This window comes from Pseudonaja textilis, chromosome 1 (genome assembly GCF_049901715.1).
Source record: "Pseudonaja textilis isolate UNSWEBS1 chromosome 1, rPseTex1.2, whole genome shotgun sequence".
Taxonomy (NCBI): Eukaryota; Metazoa; Chordata; class Lepidosauria; order Squamata; family Elapidae; genus Pseudonaja; species Pseudonaja textilis.
The window spans coordinates 220,314,457-220,331,397 of NC_141990.1; the positions used below are offsets into that span (position 1 = coordinate 220,314,457).

General features: G+C 37.7%; 1 protein-coding gene across 3 annotated transcripts; it reads right to left on the bottom strand.

Moving 5' to 3' along the window:
* Positions 1 to 128: 128 nt before the first annotated feature.
* Positions 129 to 16,507, bottom strand: LOC113441062 (keratin, type I cytoskeletal 18-like). Of its 3 annotated transcripts, XR_015740824.1 has the most exons (9): positions 16,039 to 16,499; positions 8,437 to 8,519; positions 4,771 to 4,927; positions 4,311 to 4,475; positions 4,094 to 4,219; positions 2,558 to 2,778; positions 1,488 to 1,516; positions 444 to 617; positions 288 to 411 (listed from the first exon to the last, which is right to left on the bottom strand). XR_015740824.1 is itself a non-coding variant. In XM_026707855.2 (8 exons), the coding sequence occupies exons 1-8, from the start codon at positions 16,405 to 16,407 to the stop codon at positions 520 to 522; spliced, it is 1,248 nt and encodes a 415-aa protein (XP_026563640.1). In that variant the 5' UTR covers positions 16,408 to 16,499; the 3' UTR covers positions 129 to 519. The 3 variants fall into 3 exon arrangements, 2 of the variants coding, with proteins under 2 accessions (XP_026563640.1, XP_026563641.1); XM_026707855.2 differs by having other exon boundaries at positions 129 to 617; XM_026707856.2 differs by lacking the exon at positions 1,488 to 1,516 and having other exon boundaries at positions 129 to 617; positions 16,039 to 16,507.
* Positions 16,508 to 16,941: the final 434 nt, after the last annotated feature.

Below are 16,941 nucleotides of genomic sequence, written 5' to 3' on the forward strand. Positions count from 1 at the left end.
TAACACCATGTATATAAAATTTAATACATGCCCTCAATAGATAAAAATCTCAGGTTGCAAAGAAGAAAAAAATCTGATGAGTTTGAACCAGAAACTTCATACAGGTAAAGAAGTAAAATGCTATTATAGCGAATGATATGCTTTTTATTTGTAATTCAGGTTTATGTTGTATTTTCAATACAGTAGGAAATTATCAGAATGTACTATGAAAAAAATTACATTGAAGCCCTTGAATTTCTTTTGTGTCTTTGGAGGATATATATGGATTTGCCTGTTCCATTCCTTTCAAATATATAGGAATTATACCCACATTCAAAAGATTGTGAAGAGCAGAAGAGAGATAATAGCACAATATCAGCAGCAATAAGATTATTTAAATAACCTTCAATCTCTATTATATTTTTTTAAAAACTCAACATGACTCAGTTAGCAAATATCGCAACAGGATGTTGAATTGCTCGTTGTTATTTTAGTCAACAGAAAAAAATTGTTGATGGTAGAGTAAAGTCTTAGGAAGTCCTATTGAGTTATTTCTTCAGATCTCTGGGTCACCTCTTGCTCATTCACAATTTCGTGTGTAATGACCACCACCTTTTTAATTATTTGGCTCCTGATCTCTGCAGAAAGTAGAAAAACATTGATTAGAGACAGACCATGTTTGAACTAGCATTAAATTAGCTATAGTACTGTATTTTTACAAGTTAGCAGTTGTAGCAGCAGCAGCAGCAAGAGTCACCTCCCAAGAGTTTAGCAGACCTGGGAATATTAATACCTTTTGCATGGATGCTGGAAGGACAGCATGCAGGAAAAAGGGATAACAAATTCCTCTTACACTGATCGTCCTCTTTCATTTGTAATCTTAGGTTTCCCTAAAACTTGTACGCTGTATGTCCATGTCCTTTCCCATTAATTAGTATTTGATGAGACATATGGGGAAGGTGATTGGAAAGGCCATAAGGAGCAGATAAGAACTACAGACTAGGAAGAACATTTGTCAAGCATAGACCCATTATCTAAACCAGATTATGTAGATCCTTTAAAGCTAGATTTGCTAACTGAATGAATAACTGATAGGAAATTATGTGTGTGCTGTCTTGTGTATCTAAAAGAATCAATGTTGACTTTGAAATTTAAAAAAAAAAACAAGAGTCCTTTGTTAATCTTTCTATATTTATATAGAGGCTGCACGCACCTCTTCTCGGAAGGAAGCTATTATCAAATGCACTGGCTTCATTGATTTTGTGAGCATATGCATATCAAGCTTTGACTCTCTAAAAGTAGTACTGCTGTTGTCTGGCAAGAACAAAGGCTTACAGTCCCTGTGGACTTGAACTGATTCAGTCCAACAATCTTTAGCCTCTGCATTTTTTTAAAATGATGATTGTGGAGAACAGCACCAAAGCTCAGGAGAATGAACCATGAGAATGACAAATTGCAGATGCCAGAAGCAGATAGCTATGTGTGCTAATGTCTCCACTGCTACTTACCTGCTTTTCCTGAGCTCAACACATCCCCTCTGCAAATACAAAACATGGCAAATGTTGTGTGTTTTGTCACTAGAACAATTTGCTTACCCGGCGTGCTTCCTGCTACGTATTTGTTTATCCCTGTGTCACAACACCCATGAGATCAGCTTCTACAAACACCTGCTACCTTTGTGAAGACAGGATATTTTCTAGGTGCTATTTAAGGATTTTAGAATAATTGACAAATTTATTCATTCATGACTTCACAAGGTAGCCACAATTAAATCCTGCAAGAGTCTTTCAATAGGATAAAATTCACTAGAGACCAGCTCCATTGTAAAGGTTGGCAAAGAAAGACTGTTGAGATTATTTTTTATCTGTGCCATTCTAAAATACACACAATCTTTCTTTGTATCTGAATATGTATTCTACTGATCAGCTGAATGGTTTTCTCCCCTTCATATCTGAACTGATCAGAGAATAGTTAAGTTAGCACTTATTCAACCCTATACTTGGCTGCAACCTTAAATAGAAATGGAAAAAAATCATGCCTTGAGTCATAGAAAAACTGATTTATATCTGAATGGGGAAGCAGAGAAGTTTGTTAATTACTTTTACGGCCTTAATTTGCTACATTAAGAGCAACAAAGAGTTTGTGACATTTCTTTTGCTGATCAGAATTATCCAGATTTTGAAATGTCTACCCTGACAGTACTTTCTGCCCTGTTGTTATCTGTAAATGAAGAAGTACACAAAGCCTGCATTTGGATAACCATTTTTTTTAAAGTTTTCCCTTTGAGTAAGCAAAGTCTTATATCACAATGCAGGACCAAATTTATATTAAAGTTTTATTTTAAATAAACCAATATTCCGAGGGCTCACTCTGTAGCTACTTTAATTGTTAGTTATGTTATGAAGTTACTCCATTGAATGGCTAATATTAGAAAATTAGTCAACCCTGCATCAACCCTTGGCTGAAGTTTCGTATAACTTTCTGTGGAGCTAGTAGAATAATCAAGACATTTAATTCTCCAAAATGGGTTAGGACCCAAGAAAGATGAGTAGGGGAAAGAGATCCATCCCATTGTCACCTGTCTATTACGCCCTCAATCAAAACACGATAGTGTTCAATCTCATTCTCTAGCTTTGTCTTGAGGTCCAGAAGTGTTTCATAGTCTCGTGACTGTGTCTCCAGATCAGCCCGACAGGCTGCCAGGTCCTCTTGCAGATTAGCAATAACTTGGTTCAGATTGGCCAGGCCACTGAGATAGTGATCTTCTGTGTTTTTCAGTGTATTCTCCAAAGCATCCACCTGTATCATAAGAGTACCTTGTGTTAATCTAGAGCTGAAAAATACAAGCGCCGTGGGATCTAAAAGAAAAATACGCACAAACCCATGTCTAAACTTGGAGTCATACGTCTGCTTGTATGCAACTCATCCCCCACATCCCAAATTTTGCTACAGAGGGTTCTAAAGCTGCATTCCACTTGATCAGTTAGGACAACTGGAGCTATGAACCCCCCCCCCAAGTATATTGAGGCATGATTCCCTGCAAATATGGAAACAGAATATCCACAGGTTTTCATTATCTGATTTTTAAAAAAATATTTTAATATGAATCAGAGCTTGGAGGTCTTCTGGTCTAACCTCCTGGTCAAGCAGGAGATCCTATACCATTTCAGACAAGTGGCTGTCCAGTCTCTTCTTAAACATCTCCAGTGATGAAGCCCCTACAATTTCTGAAGGCAAGCCATTCCACTAGTTAATTGTCCTCACTGTTAGGAAATTCCAGGTTGCTTCTCTCCTTGAGTAGTTTCCATCCATTGTTTCTTGTCTTGCCTTCTGGTGTTTGGAAAATAAGTTGACTCTACTTTTCTTTGTGGCTGCCCCTCAAATACTGAACTACTGCTATCATGTCACCCCGAGTCCTCCTTTTCTCTACATTGACTATATCCAGTCCCTGCAACCATTCTTCATACATTTGTCTCCAGACCTGTACTCATCTTAGTTGCTTCTTTTCACTTTTTCCAAAGTCTCAACATTTACAATGGGGTGACTAAAACTGGATGGAGTATTCCAGATGTGGTCTTACTAAGGATTTATAAAGTGGTACTGATACTTCACGTTTTGAGTTTGATTCTATGCCTCTCTTTAAACAACCAAGGATTATATTAGCTTTTTTGGCGGCGGCAGTAGCCACCGCACACTGCTGCCACAGCTGAGCCAGAAATAATTTGGTACAAAACAGATGACGGTCAAAAATGACACAGCTGTGCAATGAGTTAAGAGCACAAGGCTTCAGGATGGACTCATCCTCAGGATGATGATGCTCCTGGCCCAAAGTGAAAATAAAATAAATGCTGTTGATTTTCTAAAGATGTAAGCTCAGTTACATGGGTCCACAACTGCAGCCTAATTTCATTTGTCGAAAATGGTATAGGGTTTCCTGCTTGACCAGAGGGTTGGAGTAGAAGACCTCCAAGATCCCTTCCAACTCTGTGATTCTGTTAAACAAGACTCAACAACTTGTGGAGTGTTCTAACACTCATTCAGTTATTCTGGAAGGAAAAACGCCTTTGGATCCAGAACTGTTACAGAGACCAAAAGGGAAGAGAGCATTTCTTACCATTTTCTGGAGAGTCTGGCGTTCAATCTCCAAGCTTTGCAACTGCCGGCGAAGGTCTGACAATTCACTCCGGGCCTGCTCAAGGGCTTGAGTGTTCATGCTGGCTTCTTGGGACATGGAGTCAACCTGCAAGAGCCAGGGACAGCAGACATGGAGTAGGTGAATGTTTTAAAAGTCCAGCCTTTGTTTCTTTTAGCCACTTTCTGCCAGTCCTCACCTTGGTTCTGTACCAGTCGTGGGTATCGGCACGATTCTGCTCAGCCATTTGCTCATACTGATTGCGTATATCAGCAATAATCTCACTCAGGTCATGCTTCTGTGGGTTGTCTACTTGAACGGTTATATCAGAGTTGGCCACTAGAGCAGTGAGAGCCTCTACCTCCTGCAGTGGAAAGAAGTGGAATAAGCAGCCTCCAACATCACACCCTAATTCCTATCACCTACTGGAACCAACCCTGTGTATTATGCAATAAATTTATTATAAATGCAGGTTCTTTTATGTTTACAATTACCTCCCTTTCTTCTTTGCTTGAATTCTGGTTGGGAGTGGGTGGGAACCACATCTGACATTTTTTAAGAGGAAAACTCTCTGACATTTTTAAGAGGTCATGTATGCTGATGGACTAGAGACAGACAGCTGTTTTTGGAAACTATGGAACTGCAAAGATGGGCCTTACTTCCTCGTGGCTTCTGCGCAAATGAGCTAGTTCCTCTCCGAGGGATTCCAGGTCCCCTTCTAGCTTCAAACGTAGGAAGTTGGTGTCATCTATTATTTTGCGCAATCCTTGCGTGTCTTTCTGGACAGTGTCGCATGCAGCCTGTTCTGCTTCCAACCTAGAATGGGAGACAAGAAATCCAAATGAAATACAGGACATAGTCCATTCAGGGTGAAGAGCATAACAGTGTAGACGCATCTCTCTCTTTTTAAAAAAAAATTTATTCTAGAAAAAAACATTCATTTGACATACATTTAAAACAGACAAATCAATATAAATATATATATATATTTGTGTGTGTGTGTGTGTGTGTATATATGGATCTTTGGTTGTTGGGTTTTCTCCCGCGTAAGATTCGAAGTATCTAGCAGCGTTTGATGAAGTCTCATTCATCATCTTCAGGCTTCTGTTTCGGTTCTGTGCTTCTCAGATCACTCTGAGAAGCACAGAACCGGAAACAAAGCCTGAAGATGATGAATGAGACTTCATCGAAACGCGTGCCTAGATACTCGAATCTTACGCGGAGAAAACCCCAACAACCACCTAGAACCTCAGAAACATATATATATATATATATATATAAATATATATATATATATATATATATATATATATATATATATATATACACACACACACATACATACACACACACACACACAATTTTACAGCATATATTGAGCAATGGCTAAAAAAAATTTTCTTTATCATTGACATGATCTGCCTTGTTACAATAACTCCATTGTTCTTTTAATGTTTTAATTTCTCTATGTAGTTTATAATTAAATGCACGTCTTCTGTCATTTCCATAACTTATCCAAATATCAAATATTACCTTTTCTTTAACCAATCATACCAAATGTTCCATATTTCATAATAGTCACTATCTTGTTTATTTTTTAACAATTTGGTTAGGCTATCCATCTCAGCACATTCATGTATTTTTTTTAATTACCATATCTATCCTCTGAAGGAATGAAAAACAGTTTCCAGTTTTGTGCGTAGGTTATTCTGGCCGCAGTTATAATGTGCAAAATTAAATATTGATATTTTTTCTCCATGTTTAAAACTTTCATACTTAGCAGAAAGGTTTCGGGTTCAAGTTTTAAATTTTGTTTTGTTATATTTAAAATCCAATTTCTAATATTCCTCCAAAACTTCTGAACACATGGGCAAGTCCACCACATGTGAAAATGTTCCTCGTGCACAGTTACATTTCCAACAGTTGGGTGATAGGTTGGGGAACATCTTAGCCAGTTTCGCAAGAGGTAGGTGCCAGCGATGAACCATTTTGTATAAGTTTTCTTTATATGAAACTGACAGGGTTAATTTGTAATTTGTTTGCCAGATGTGTTCCCACTTATCTAATACTATACTATTCAATACTATGACCCATGTTTTTAGCCCAAATTATCATAGATTCTGTGACTATTTCTTCTTTTAATTTGTAATCCAAAAGATTTATATGTTTTACTAATTGTTTTCTTTTCCTCTCCTAGCCATATTTTATCTAATTCTTGTGGGGTCATATTAAAGCCAAATTTTTCTCTGTCTTTTTTATAATGGGTTTATATTTGTGCAAAGGGCCACCATGCTATCTCCTTTCCTTGAATTTGTATTTGGTTCCTATTTTTAAGCTCTCCAGTATCATATAGTAAATCTTTATACCTGACAATATTTTCATAATCCAATAGATTTGGATATGTGACTGCTTCCAGTGTAGATAGCCACAATGGATCCTTTGGGTAGTGGTTTTTTTTAATCTTTCCCCAGATATTGAACAACACATTTCTTACATGGTGCCTTTGGAAATATGAATGTTGTTTAGATTTTCCATCCCACATGAGGCGTGCCAGCCAAGTTGGAGATCAAAACCTTCTAATACTAATAATGTTCTATTTTCTAATTTAACCCAATCCTTAAGCCAGTTTACTATAGCAGCATCATAATATAATTCAAAATCTGGAAGGCCCAAATCCTCCTTTTTTCTTGGCATCCTGTAATAATTTATATTTCACTCTGGGTTTTTTCCTCTGCCATATAAATTTAGATATACATTTGTTTAATTCTACAAAAAAATTCTTTTCCAACTTGACTGGCACTGTCTGAAACAGGAACAACAGTTTTTATTCATTTTTACTATCTAAATACGTCCCAATAGCGATAACTGCAATTTGGCCCAATTATCTAAATCTTTAACTATTTGCATGATTAACTTATCATAGTTATCTTTTTTAATCGATGAACATCTAGCAGTCAACCAGATCCCTAAGTATTTTACTTTATTTACCATCTGCATACCTGATTTATTTGCTACTTCTTCCTTCTGCTCCTTTGTACAGTTTTTTGTTAACACTTTTGTTTTTTTGTTAATTTTTAACCCTGCCACCTTTCCATATTCTTCTATTTCTCTTAGTAGTATAGGGCTCATTTCTAAGGGTTCTTCTAATATAAATGCCATATCATCGGCGAATGCCTGGAGTTTATATTCCTCTTTTTTAATTTTTAGTCCTCTAATCTCTTGATTTTGCCTAATTTGTACTAAGAGAGTCTCTTCTGCCAATATATACAGTAGAGGAGCTAGGGGGCAGCCTTGTCTTACTCCCTTATTTATCTTTATGGTATCTGTATTTTCCCCATTTATTAATATTTTTGCGGTTTGCATGTTATAAATTGTCTTAATAAATCCTATAAAATTTTCACCAAATTTCATGCCTATCAGTTGTTTAATAAGGAAGTTCCAATTCAGGTTGTCAAAAGCCTTCTGGGCGTCTAAAAATATCAATGCCATTGGTTTGAGTATACTTCATAAGTATTGGTTTAATATACTTCATAATATTCTAATATATCCATAATGGTTCTTGTATTTGTTTTTATTTGCCTATGGGGGAGGAAGCCATTCTGATCAGTGTGGATAATTCTACTTAATACTGTCTTTAATCTTTCCGCCAATATTGTAACCATTATTTTGTAATGTACATTTAAAAGTGATATTGGTCTATCGTTTTGAATTTTTTGTGGGTCTGATTGTTCTTTATAAATAAGGGTAATATATGCTTCCAACCATAATTTAGGCTGCATGTCTCTTTTTAACATAAATTATTACTACAGATCTGAAAAAGAGGCTGTAGACAACTACTTATATTTACACAGTATCTCATTTTTTCTGCCAAGTTGGCAGCTACTATACATTTTCGCTAATGGAACTACAACTTCTCAAGATGCTGAATAAACTATTTATTTGGGGGACAAGACTAGCACCCTATATTTCAGACTTCTGAAAAACTGAATCAGCTCTTCAAAAATTTTTATCCTGCAACTAAGTCCTTTTTAGTCAACACAGAGTTTCCTGCAATTTAAAATACAAGTGGTTTTTCCCCAAATGATTCAATGTAGCCCTTGGCCTCCAAGAGGTAGCCTAAGCTTGATTTAAACATTGTTCCAGAGCTTTCTAATTCAAAGCCAAATAGGTGTTTATTCTTGAACTGCACAGATCAGAATTTTGGAATGGGAAAATCAAATATAATTAATAATAGATTACAAAACAAGGCCATGATGTATATAGGCAGCCATGTTATCAGCACTTACTGACAGCGTAAACAAAGGTACTAGAACATTATTGCTTACTTGTGCTTAAAGTCATCTGTTGCCAGCCTGGCATTATCAATTTGCAGAAGCAGCCTGACATTCTCCATATTCAGCTCTTCAACCTGTCAGAGAGACAGAACTCTTAAAATATAACATCATGGCACAACCTATGTAAAAAGAGTGCCATTGCATTCATTCGGTTTTACTTCGAGATAAAGAGTACTCTTGCCAAATTTACCCTCTTCTCGTGTTTTAGATCTGTCCAAATAAACAGCTGGTTTATTTGTTCCTTCCTTTAAAAATAATAATTGGCGTATGCCTGATTTTTCTTTGTATGAATTGTGAGACTATAGAAACATTGTTTTACTTAAAACTGTTATGTGTAGAACTCTAATAAAATAGCAAGGTATCATTTGAATAATGACATATGTCATATCGAAGGGCTGGGATCTAATCTAAAGTACATACTGTCAAGCATTCTTCTTCCATCAGAAGATACACAAATGTCTTTTAAGGGAGTGGTGTCTTCATTAGAATACTTAATTTAAACTCCTGAACGTAATGATTCTTGTGGAAATAGAAAGCCAAAACTCTTCAGAAAGCCTTCAGAAGAGTTTTGTAGCAAACAAATCCTATTGTATTTGGACTACAGCTGCACTGAGACTTGCCTTGCAATTTCTCAAACTTTTTTTTTCTTATTTCCAAAAGAGTGTGTGACATGCATTCAAGTTCATTCCATAGATTCTTAGATAAGATGGGAAAAACCATAGGAAATTCTTGCCAATCAAGGGTCAACAATATGGAGTTAGGTAGTCCAAAATGTAAGGTTGATTTAACTAGCTCTAGTGACTTTGTCTTGACTTATTATGCCTTCCTCCAGGTCAATCTCATTTTCTTAACTCCTGCTGAAACCAGCCAGATCTTGTAATCAAACACTGGGTTGCTGTCCAAATAATTTGAAATATTTGCAAAGCAAACTAATATCTTTGTTTTGATCTGCATATCCCAGGTTATAAAAATAAAGGGAGGATTAACTATTATATTGACCAGAGTGAGTCACTTATGAAATGCCATCTGGTGGTTGATAAATAACCTAGCTGTTAAGATATCAATAACTCAAACATTCAAATTGTTCTGTCACATTAATTAACTTTATTCTACAGGCTGATAGTATCTCAACTGGATCATGTCTCACAGCGTATTAAATCAGGCCTGCTGTTCCAGGTGCCCAAGCTTTAAACATCATCCTTGTTGCAAAAATAAACAATCTGTATGAAACTCTGGTTGTGAGAGAAAAGTTGCAGGTATTTTTATAGACATTTTCAAGAAAAAGCATAAGCAAACAGAAATAAATGACCCATAAAAAGAATAAGTAAAATACATATTAGCACACAAGGGATTTAAAAATATCATGAATGTCCTAATAGAGTATATCATTAATGAATTATGAATAATTTGAAATATCACTGTAAAGGATTATGAATCATGGCTAAGCTTTGAGCTAAAAATTAATTTCGGGAGCTGTAGTTAAATCAAGTGAGATTGTAAATTGTAATAAATTGAATTCTCACAGAAAATTTATTCTAATTAAATATATCTCTTGAAAGTAAAATATAGGCAGCAAGGCCTGAGCCTCAGTCAGGTTCCCATGCAAAGGACAAGGCTTCAGTGTTAGCCGATCAGCAGCCTCTACTGGCAACTTGGGGCTGTCCAATGACTTATTACATCAGATTATTTTATTTTATTTTATTCATTTCATTCATTCTTTAATTCATTATGAATTGAATAGTAGGTATACTTGCTCTATATGGGATATTTATCTCTCCACATCCAAGAGAGAAAACAATCACATATAATCTTAAGACATTTGGGGAAACTATTTATTCCAAAAAACAAATGTTTCTTTTGGATAAAGTTATTTTATCCATAGATTGGAGGGGGGGATCATATATGCTTTCAAAAATCAAGATAACTCCCTCGCATTTTGAATAATTTAAAACAATTTGGGGGGGTGTTGGTCATCACTCAGAGATAAATTGAGCCCATTGTCATTTTACCAGATTCAGCCTGAAAGAAGAATCTTCCTTCTGCTTGGATTTGGTTTTCTAGGGTCCATTGTAAATTTTTCACATATAGTTACTTCATTTTTTCCCATCTATCCAAGGCCACACATTTTTGATCAAGGTATTTACATTTTAACAGATTTACATCACAATATTATTTCTTTTATTGTAAACTGCCCAGAGACACTTACGTAAGATGGGTTAGATAGAAATGTGAATAAATAAAATTTTAACACATTGTTGATTTGTATTCCAAACACACCCAGAAGTAACTATGTCAGCATTCTTATGATTCTTATAAGGAACAACTTGTCCTGATTTAAAAGTGGACGAGTAGAATGAATAACGTAAAATAGGACTGGTCTGACCATTGGGAACTTTTAGGTGAGACTGGCTATTGCAGACTAGCAATAAGTGGCTCATGACATATTGGTGGTTATTATTGTTGTTGTTGTTGAAAAAATGTATGAATGTCTGCCATTGATCTAAACTGGCTGCTGCATGTTTCAGCACCTATCAGTCTTGGCGTTTTAATAGTCCAAAAATCAACTGAGTAGAAATTTGCATTCTTCAAAAGAGTGAAAAACAATGCAATAGATATATAATTTTCCAGGAAACAAATCTGCAATGGTAAAAATAACTGACTTTCAAGACTAGCAATTAAACCTAGAGGACCAGATCCACATTGCAAACATCTAGTTAACCAATAAATGACTTCATGGGTTTTCATTGTGGTGGTGGTTGTTTTGTCACCCAGACTTTGTCAACCAGACCTCTTACAATACCGGACAACACAGTATCAATAGTAGAGACCTTCAAGTTTCTATGTTCTATAATATCTCAAGACCTAAAATGGACACTTAACATCAAAAATGTCATCAAAAAAGCAGAACAAAGAATGTTCTTTCTGCGCCAATTCAGAAAGCTTAGACTGCCAAAAGAGCTGCTGATACAGTTCTACAGAGGAATTATTGACTCTGCATCTGCATCTCTGTAGCTATCTGGTTTGGCTCTGCAACCAAACAAGACACAGACTTCAGAGAGTAATTAGGACTGCAGAAAAAACAATTTCTACCAACCTGCCTTCCATCAAGGACCTGTATACTGCACGAGTCAAAAAGAGGGCTGTAAAAATATCTACAGGCCCCTCACATCCTGGACCAAAATTGTTTCAACTTCTACCCTCAAAACGACACTATAGGGCATTGCACAACAGAACAACTAGACACAAAGACAGTTTTCCCCCCATGCCCTCACTCCGCTAAACACCTAATTCCCACAACACTGTCAAAACTATTTATGGTAGTAAGGCTATATTACTAATTATTCTCATCTTTCCTATTACCTGTCTCCTTTTCTACTTATGACTATGAGTATATTTGTTGTTGTATTACTATGCTTTATATTGTTTTATTCAGTTTCCTAGTATGATTTATGTTGATTGCTTAGTTAGTATCCAATGACTATCATTAAGTGTTGAATCTTATGATTTATGATGTATTTTTACGATGACTATGATCATGATTTATCACTTATACCTTTTATGTACACTGAGAGCTTTTGCACCGAAGACAAATTCCTTGTATGTGCAATCACACTTGGCCAATAAATAATTCTATTCTATTGTTCTGTTCTGTTCTATTCTAATTTTCTATTCTTTATTTTGCACCCCAGACTTGGTAACCTTAAAGTAAACTAAAACGATTGCATTTTAAGGCAGGAGAAAAGGGCATTTTAGAGGATAGGATTGCAATCTTTTTTACACCATTATTTAACCACATAAGACTCAGCTCTCTGGAAAAGCCCTTAACCCTGGAAAAGATGGAAGGTAAGAGAAAAGGATAGCATGCAGCCACATGGGCTCCATTACAATGGTGATAGGAGCAGGATTGGAAGACCTGAGCTCAGGAATGGAGCCTTGTGGAGAAAATCGATCTCTGGTTACCAGGAGCTGAGAACAATTTGAATGCCAGATAAATCATTACAGACCAGATATAATGTGAGTCTGAATCCAAGATCCTTTTTTATTTTGGTAACTGTACACGGAAGAGAAAAAATAAAACAGTTAAAAAAAAACAATTTGTCTTGGGCAAAAATGGAAAATCATCCTGTACTTGGGCTGCCCTCTTATGTAATTCCCTTCCTTGTTTGGGGTTTATTCAAGTAAATATTAGTTTATAGCAAAATCCGGTTGAAAACAGGGTGTGGTATCTTGCATGGGTGCTTTTAAACAGATTACAGCAGGACATAGTCACAACTAAGGACAGTTTTATACCTATACCACACCTATTCCCCATATTTTCCAAAGCAACCCAACCTGCCATTCATAAGACAAGCAAGGAACAAAGATCACCACCATGGCCCCGAGCTGCAGTAGGTCCTGAAATAATAAAACTCCCCTTAACCTGACTCCCTGCCCCCACCTGCCTATGACCTTCCAATTCTGTGCATTTGTTCAAGCACCTGCAAAAAGAATCATCCAGCTGTTCGTATGAATGAGAATTAAAAGAAAAACAACAAGCCATTCATCCCTCCAAAAGACCTGCAACCCAGCCTCTGGAGCTGTGATGATAAGAATGGTTGCTGCAAGTATAGAAACAGAGATCACCCAACTGTTTGGTACAGTCACAACAAATTCACCAAATGATCCCCATTTGCTGCAAACAAATCAAAGGAGCTCACTGTAGGGATGCATCTTTCTCATCCCCCAGGTAGTTACTGTTTGTATTTTTTAATCTTAAGTCAAGGGTTTTTTTTAGAATAGAATACTTTATTGGCCAAGTGTGATTGGACACACAAGGAATTTGTCGGTGTAAATACTCTCAGTATACATAAAAGAAAAGATACATTCGTTAAGAATCAAGAATCATAAGGTACAGCACTTAATGATAGTCATAGGGTACAATCAGCAATCAAATCATACTAGGAAACAGTCAATATAAATCGTAAGGAAACAAGCAACAAAGTTACAGTCCTACAATCACAAGTGGGAGGGGATGAGTGATAAGGAGTGATGAGAAGTTTAACAGTAACAGTAGTGTTGAAGGAATTATTTGTTTAGCAGAGTGATGGCTTTCAGGAAAAAACTGTCCTTGTGCCTAGTTGTTCTGATGTGCAGTGCTCTATAGCGTCGTTTTGAGGGAAGGAGTTGAAACAGTTTATGTCCAGGATGTGAGGGGTCTGTAAATATTTTCACAGCCCTCTTTTTGACTCGTGCAGTATACAGGTCCTCAGTTGAAGGCAGGTGGGTAGTAATTGTTTTTTCTGCAGTCCTAATTATCCTCTGAAGTCTTTGCTTGTCCTGTTGGGTTGCAGAACCAAACCAGACAGTTATAGAGATGCAGATGATAGACTCAATAAATCCTCTGTAGAACTGGATCAGCAGCTCCTTGGGCAGTTTGAGCTTTCTGTGTTAGCTCAGAAAGAACATTCTTTGTTGTGCTTTTTGATGGTGTTTTTGATATTAGGTGTCCATTTTAGGTCATGTGATATAGTAGAACCTAGAAATTTGAAGGTCTCTACTGTTGATACTGTGTTGTCTAGTATTGTAAGAAGTGGTAGTATGGGAGGGTTTCTTCTAAAGTCTACCACCATTTCTACAGTTTTGAGTGTGTTCAGTTCCAGATTGTTCCAGTTACACCACGAGGCAAGTTGTACTTCTTCTAAAGTTTCTTCTAAAGTCTTCTAAAGTTCCTTAGAGATGTTCCCACTTCTTCATATTGCTTTTTTAAAAAAATATGCATCCAATTTAAATCTTTCAATTGTAGCTCTGCAGCCCATTTCCCAATATATCTCTTTGCCCATCATTTACAAGATGTTGGTTTCCCATGCAGTTTCCCTCTTCCCTTTCCTACAAAGAATTTGGAATGTGTTTATTCTAACCTTTTCTACTAATTGCCCATCTAATGATGAAGTTTTGCAGTTTCATCTACTACTTAGAATTGTTTTGAGGTTACAACAGTATCTAAAGGATTCCAAAGACTCTGGAACAGTTTTCTCCAATCTTTGTCCTCCAATCAGCATCGCCTGGGTGATGGAGTAGACACATCTGGAAATACCAGATAGAACAAGCTATTCAATAGCATTTTGAAATACTCTGAAATACCAATACTTGAGATTTAGAATACCATCCTTCTTGCAACTCCTTTATGTCCAGCTTGTTCCTCTGACTCATCTAGATTTGACAGATGATCCTGATTCACTATTTCTTTAAAATATGAACATTTATCTGGTCATCTGCATACTTCTGTACTTTTCATTTTTATTATTAGGTACTTTTGTTGTGTTATGAGCCACCAAGAGTCTATTTTATGATTGCCATGGGATACAGATACGATAAAGAAGTCTGTGAAATCCAACAGGGAGAGCTCCAAGAACATATAAGACTACGGTAGCATTTTTAGTTTTTGTATTAATTATTTTTAACCCAAGGCAGCACGCATCGCTCCTGCACCTATTTAAAATCTATTGTGTGTTGTGATTATAGAGAGATATAGATTATAAAATCACTATTAGAGTAAAACTGGATATGCTTAGGCCACCCAATACTCACCTTTGGTTAAGAAGAAAAGCTAAAGTAAAAAAATAACACAGTAAAATGAATAGCTATAACCAGTCGATGCCTGATTGCCTCCTCTCCCTCCCACTGGGGTTTGGGCCATTACTTTGTGACCCAAATCCAATCATTGACAATGATTGTTTTGATCCCACAGCCTCTCTTTCGATCCCCATAATTTCAAGAGAGGCTGGAATCAAGGGAACCAAACACTAAGGTACTTTTAGAGTGCCAGGTTGAAGATGATCCTTTGCTCAAACTCCAGCACGTCCCCAAAGTGCTCGCCGGAGCCACATTTCTTTCTTTGCATCCTATTTGCTCTGGGGGTTTTAATGCTTCTTCTCTTCAAAAGAGGGTTGGGAAAATATTTACAGACCCCCTCACATCCTGGACATAAACTGTTTCAACTCCTACCCTCAAAACAACGCCGTAGAGCACTGCACTCCCAAAACAACTAGACACAAGGACAGTTTTTTCCCCGAACACCATCACTCTGCTAAACAAATAATTCCCTCAACACTGTCCAACTATTTACAAGGTCTGCATTACTATTACTATTAATCTCATCACTCCTTATCACCTATCCCCTCCCACTTGTGACTGTAGGACTGTTAACTTTGTCGCTTGTTTCCTTACGATTTATATTAACTGTTTCCTAGTATGATTTGATTGCCGATTGTACCCTATGACTATTATTAAGTGCTGTACCTTATGATTCTTGACTTTTCTTTTATGTATACTGAGAGCATTTACACCAAGACAAATTCCTTGTGTGTCCAATCACACTTGGCCAATAAAGAATTCTATTCTATTCTGTTCTAATTGTGTCCTATGACTATTATTAAGTGTTGTACCTGATGATTCTTGACGAAAGTATCTTTTCTTTTGATTTACACTGAGAGCTTTTGCACCAAGACAAATTCCTTGTGTGTCCAATCACACTTGGCCAATAAAATAATTCTATTATTCGGGGAACTCTTACACACACACACACACCCGTCCTATTTACTACTCTCCCCTCACCTGCTTGCGCAGCGCAGCCAGGGGCTGCTCGCAGGCTTCCCAGTCTTTACGGCCAACCGTCCCAGATCTGCTAGACCGGATGGCGGCGATCTCCTCCTCCAGGGCTCGGTTGGCCGCCTCGAGCCCCCGCACCCGCTGCAGATAGCCGGCCAGGCGCTCGTTCAACCCCTGCAGCGCCTCCTGCTGCCGGGCCGGGCCCAGCAAAGAAGGAGCCGCCGCTACGCTCAGTCGGGCTGCCGGGAGCACCGCACGAAGCCGGCTTAACAGAACGTCGGAACCGCTGGAGTTGCCCCGCACGGAGGCATTATTCGAGGAACCGGAGAAGAGCCGTCCGGAGCCGTTCCAAGGATGAGGAAGAGCGAAAGCCATTGGGCAACCTAAACTACCTGAGCGCCCTTTGGGTGCCCCATCGCCTGGTTATATCGGCGGGCTTTCTAATTTGCATGCCCAAGTAGCGGTCGGCCAATGAAGAAAACGCTGGGATTTTTCATTGGTGGAACAACGCCCGCCGATCCTCGCAATTTGCATGCAGGGAGAGAAAGTAGCCAATAAAGGAGCGCCCTATTTGCATAAGCTTTTTTTTTTTTTTTTAGTGACCAGAGTAGAAACAGGCGCCTTTAGGTCAGCCTTCACTAACAGCTTTCAAGTAACTTGTTTAGAGGCCACATAAAAGATCCCGTTGGAAAAACAGGTTACGGGGACTGTCGGGAGAAGTGCAAAACTCAGCCGCTGTGGGGTTGGAGTATACGAACAAAGACTCTTACTCGTCTCTGGGATAAGTCCGGCCGCTCTAGGTATCCCGGCGCGGGCGTGACTTGTTGGGAATGCAAATGAGGTATGCAAATGAGGGAGCGGGGATACAATACCGGCGAAGGTCAGGTGACGATTGAGTGGGCGTTCATC

Excerpts from the sequence above, each read along its gene's own strand:
- LOC113441062 (XM_026707855.2), bottom strand. The coding sequence starts at position 16,407 with ATGGCTTTCGCTCTTCCTCATCCTTGGAACGGCTCCGGACGGCTCTTC. Across the intron at positions 2,779-4,093 it reads GCCAGACTCTCCAGAAAATG|GTGGATGCTTTGGAGAATAC; the intron begins GTAAGAAATGCT and ends CTTATGATACAG. Across the intron at positions 618-1,487 it reads GTTGAGCTCAGGAAAAGCAG|AGATCAGGAGCCAAATAATT; the intron begins GTAAGTAGCAGT and ends TACTTTCTGCAG.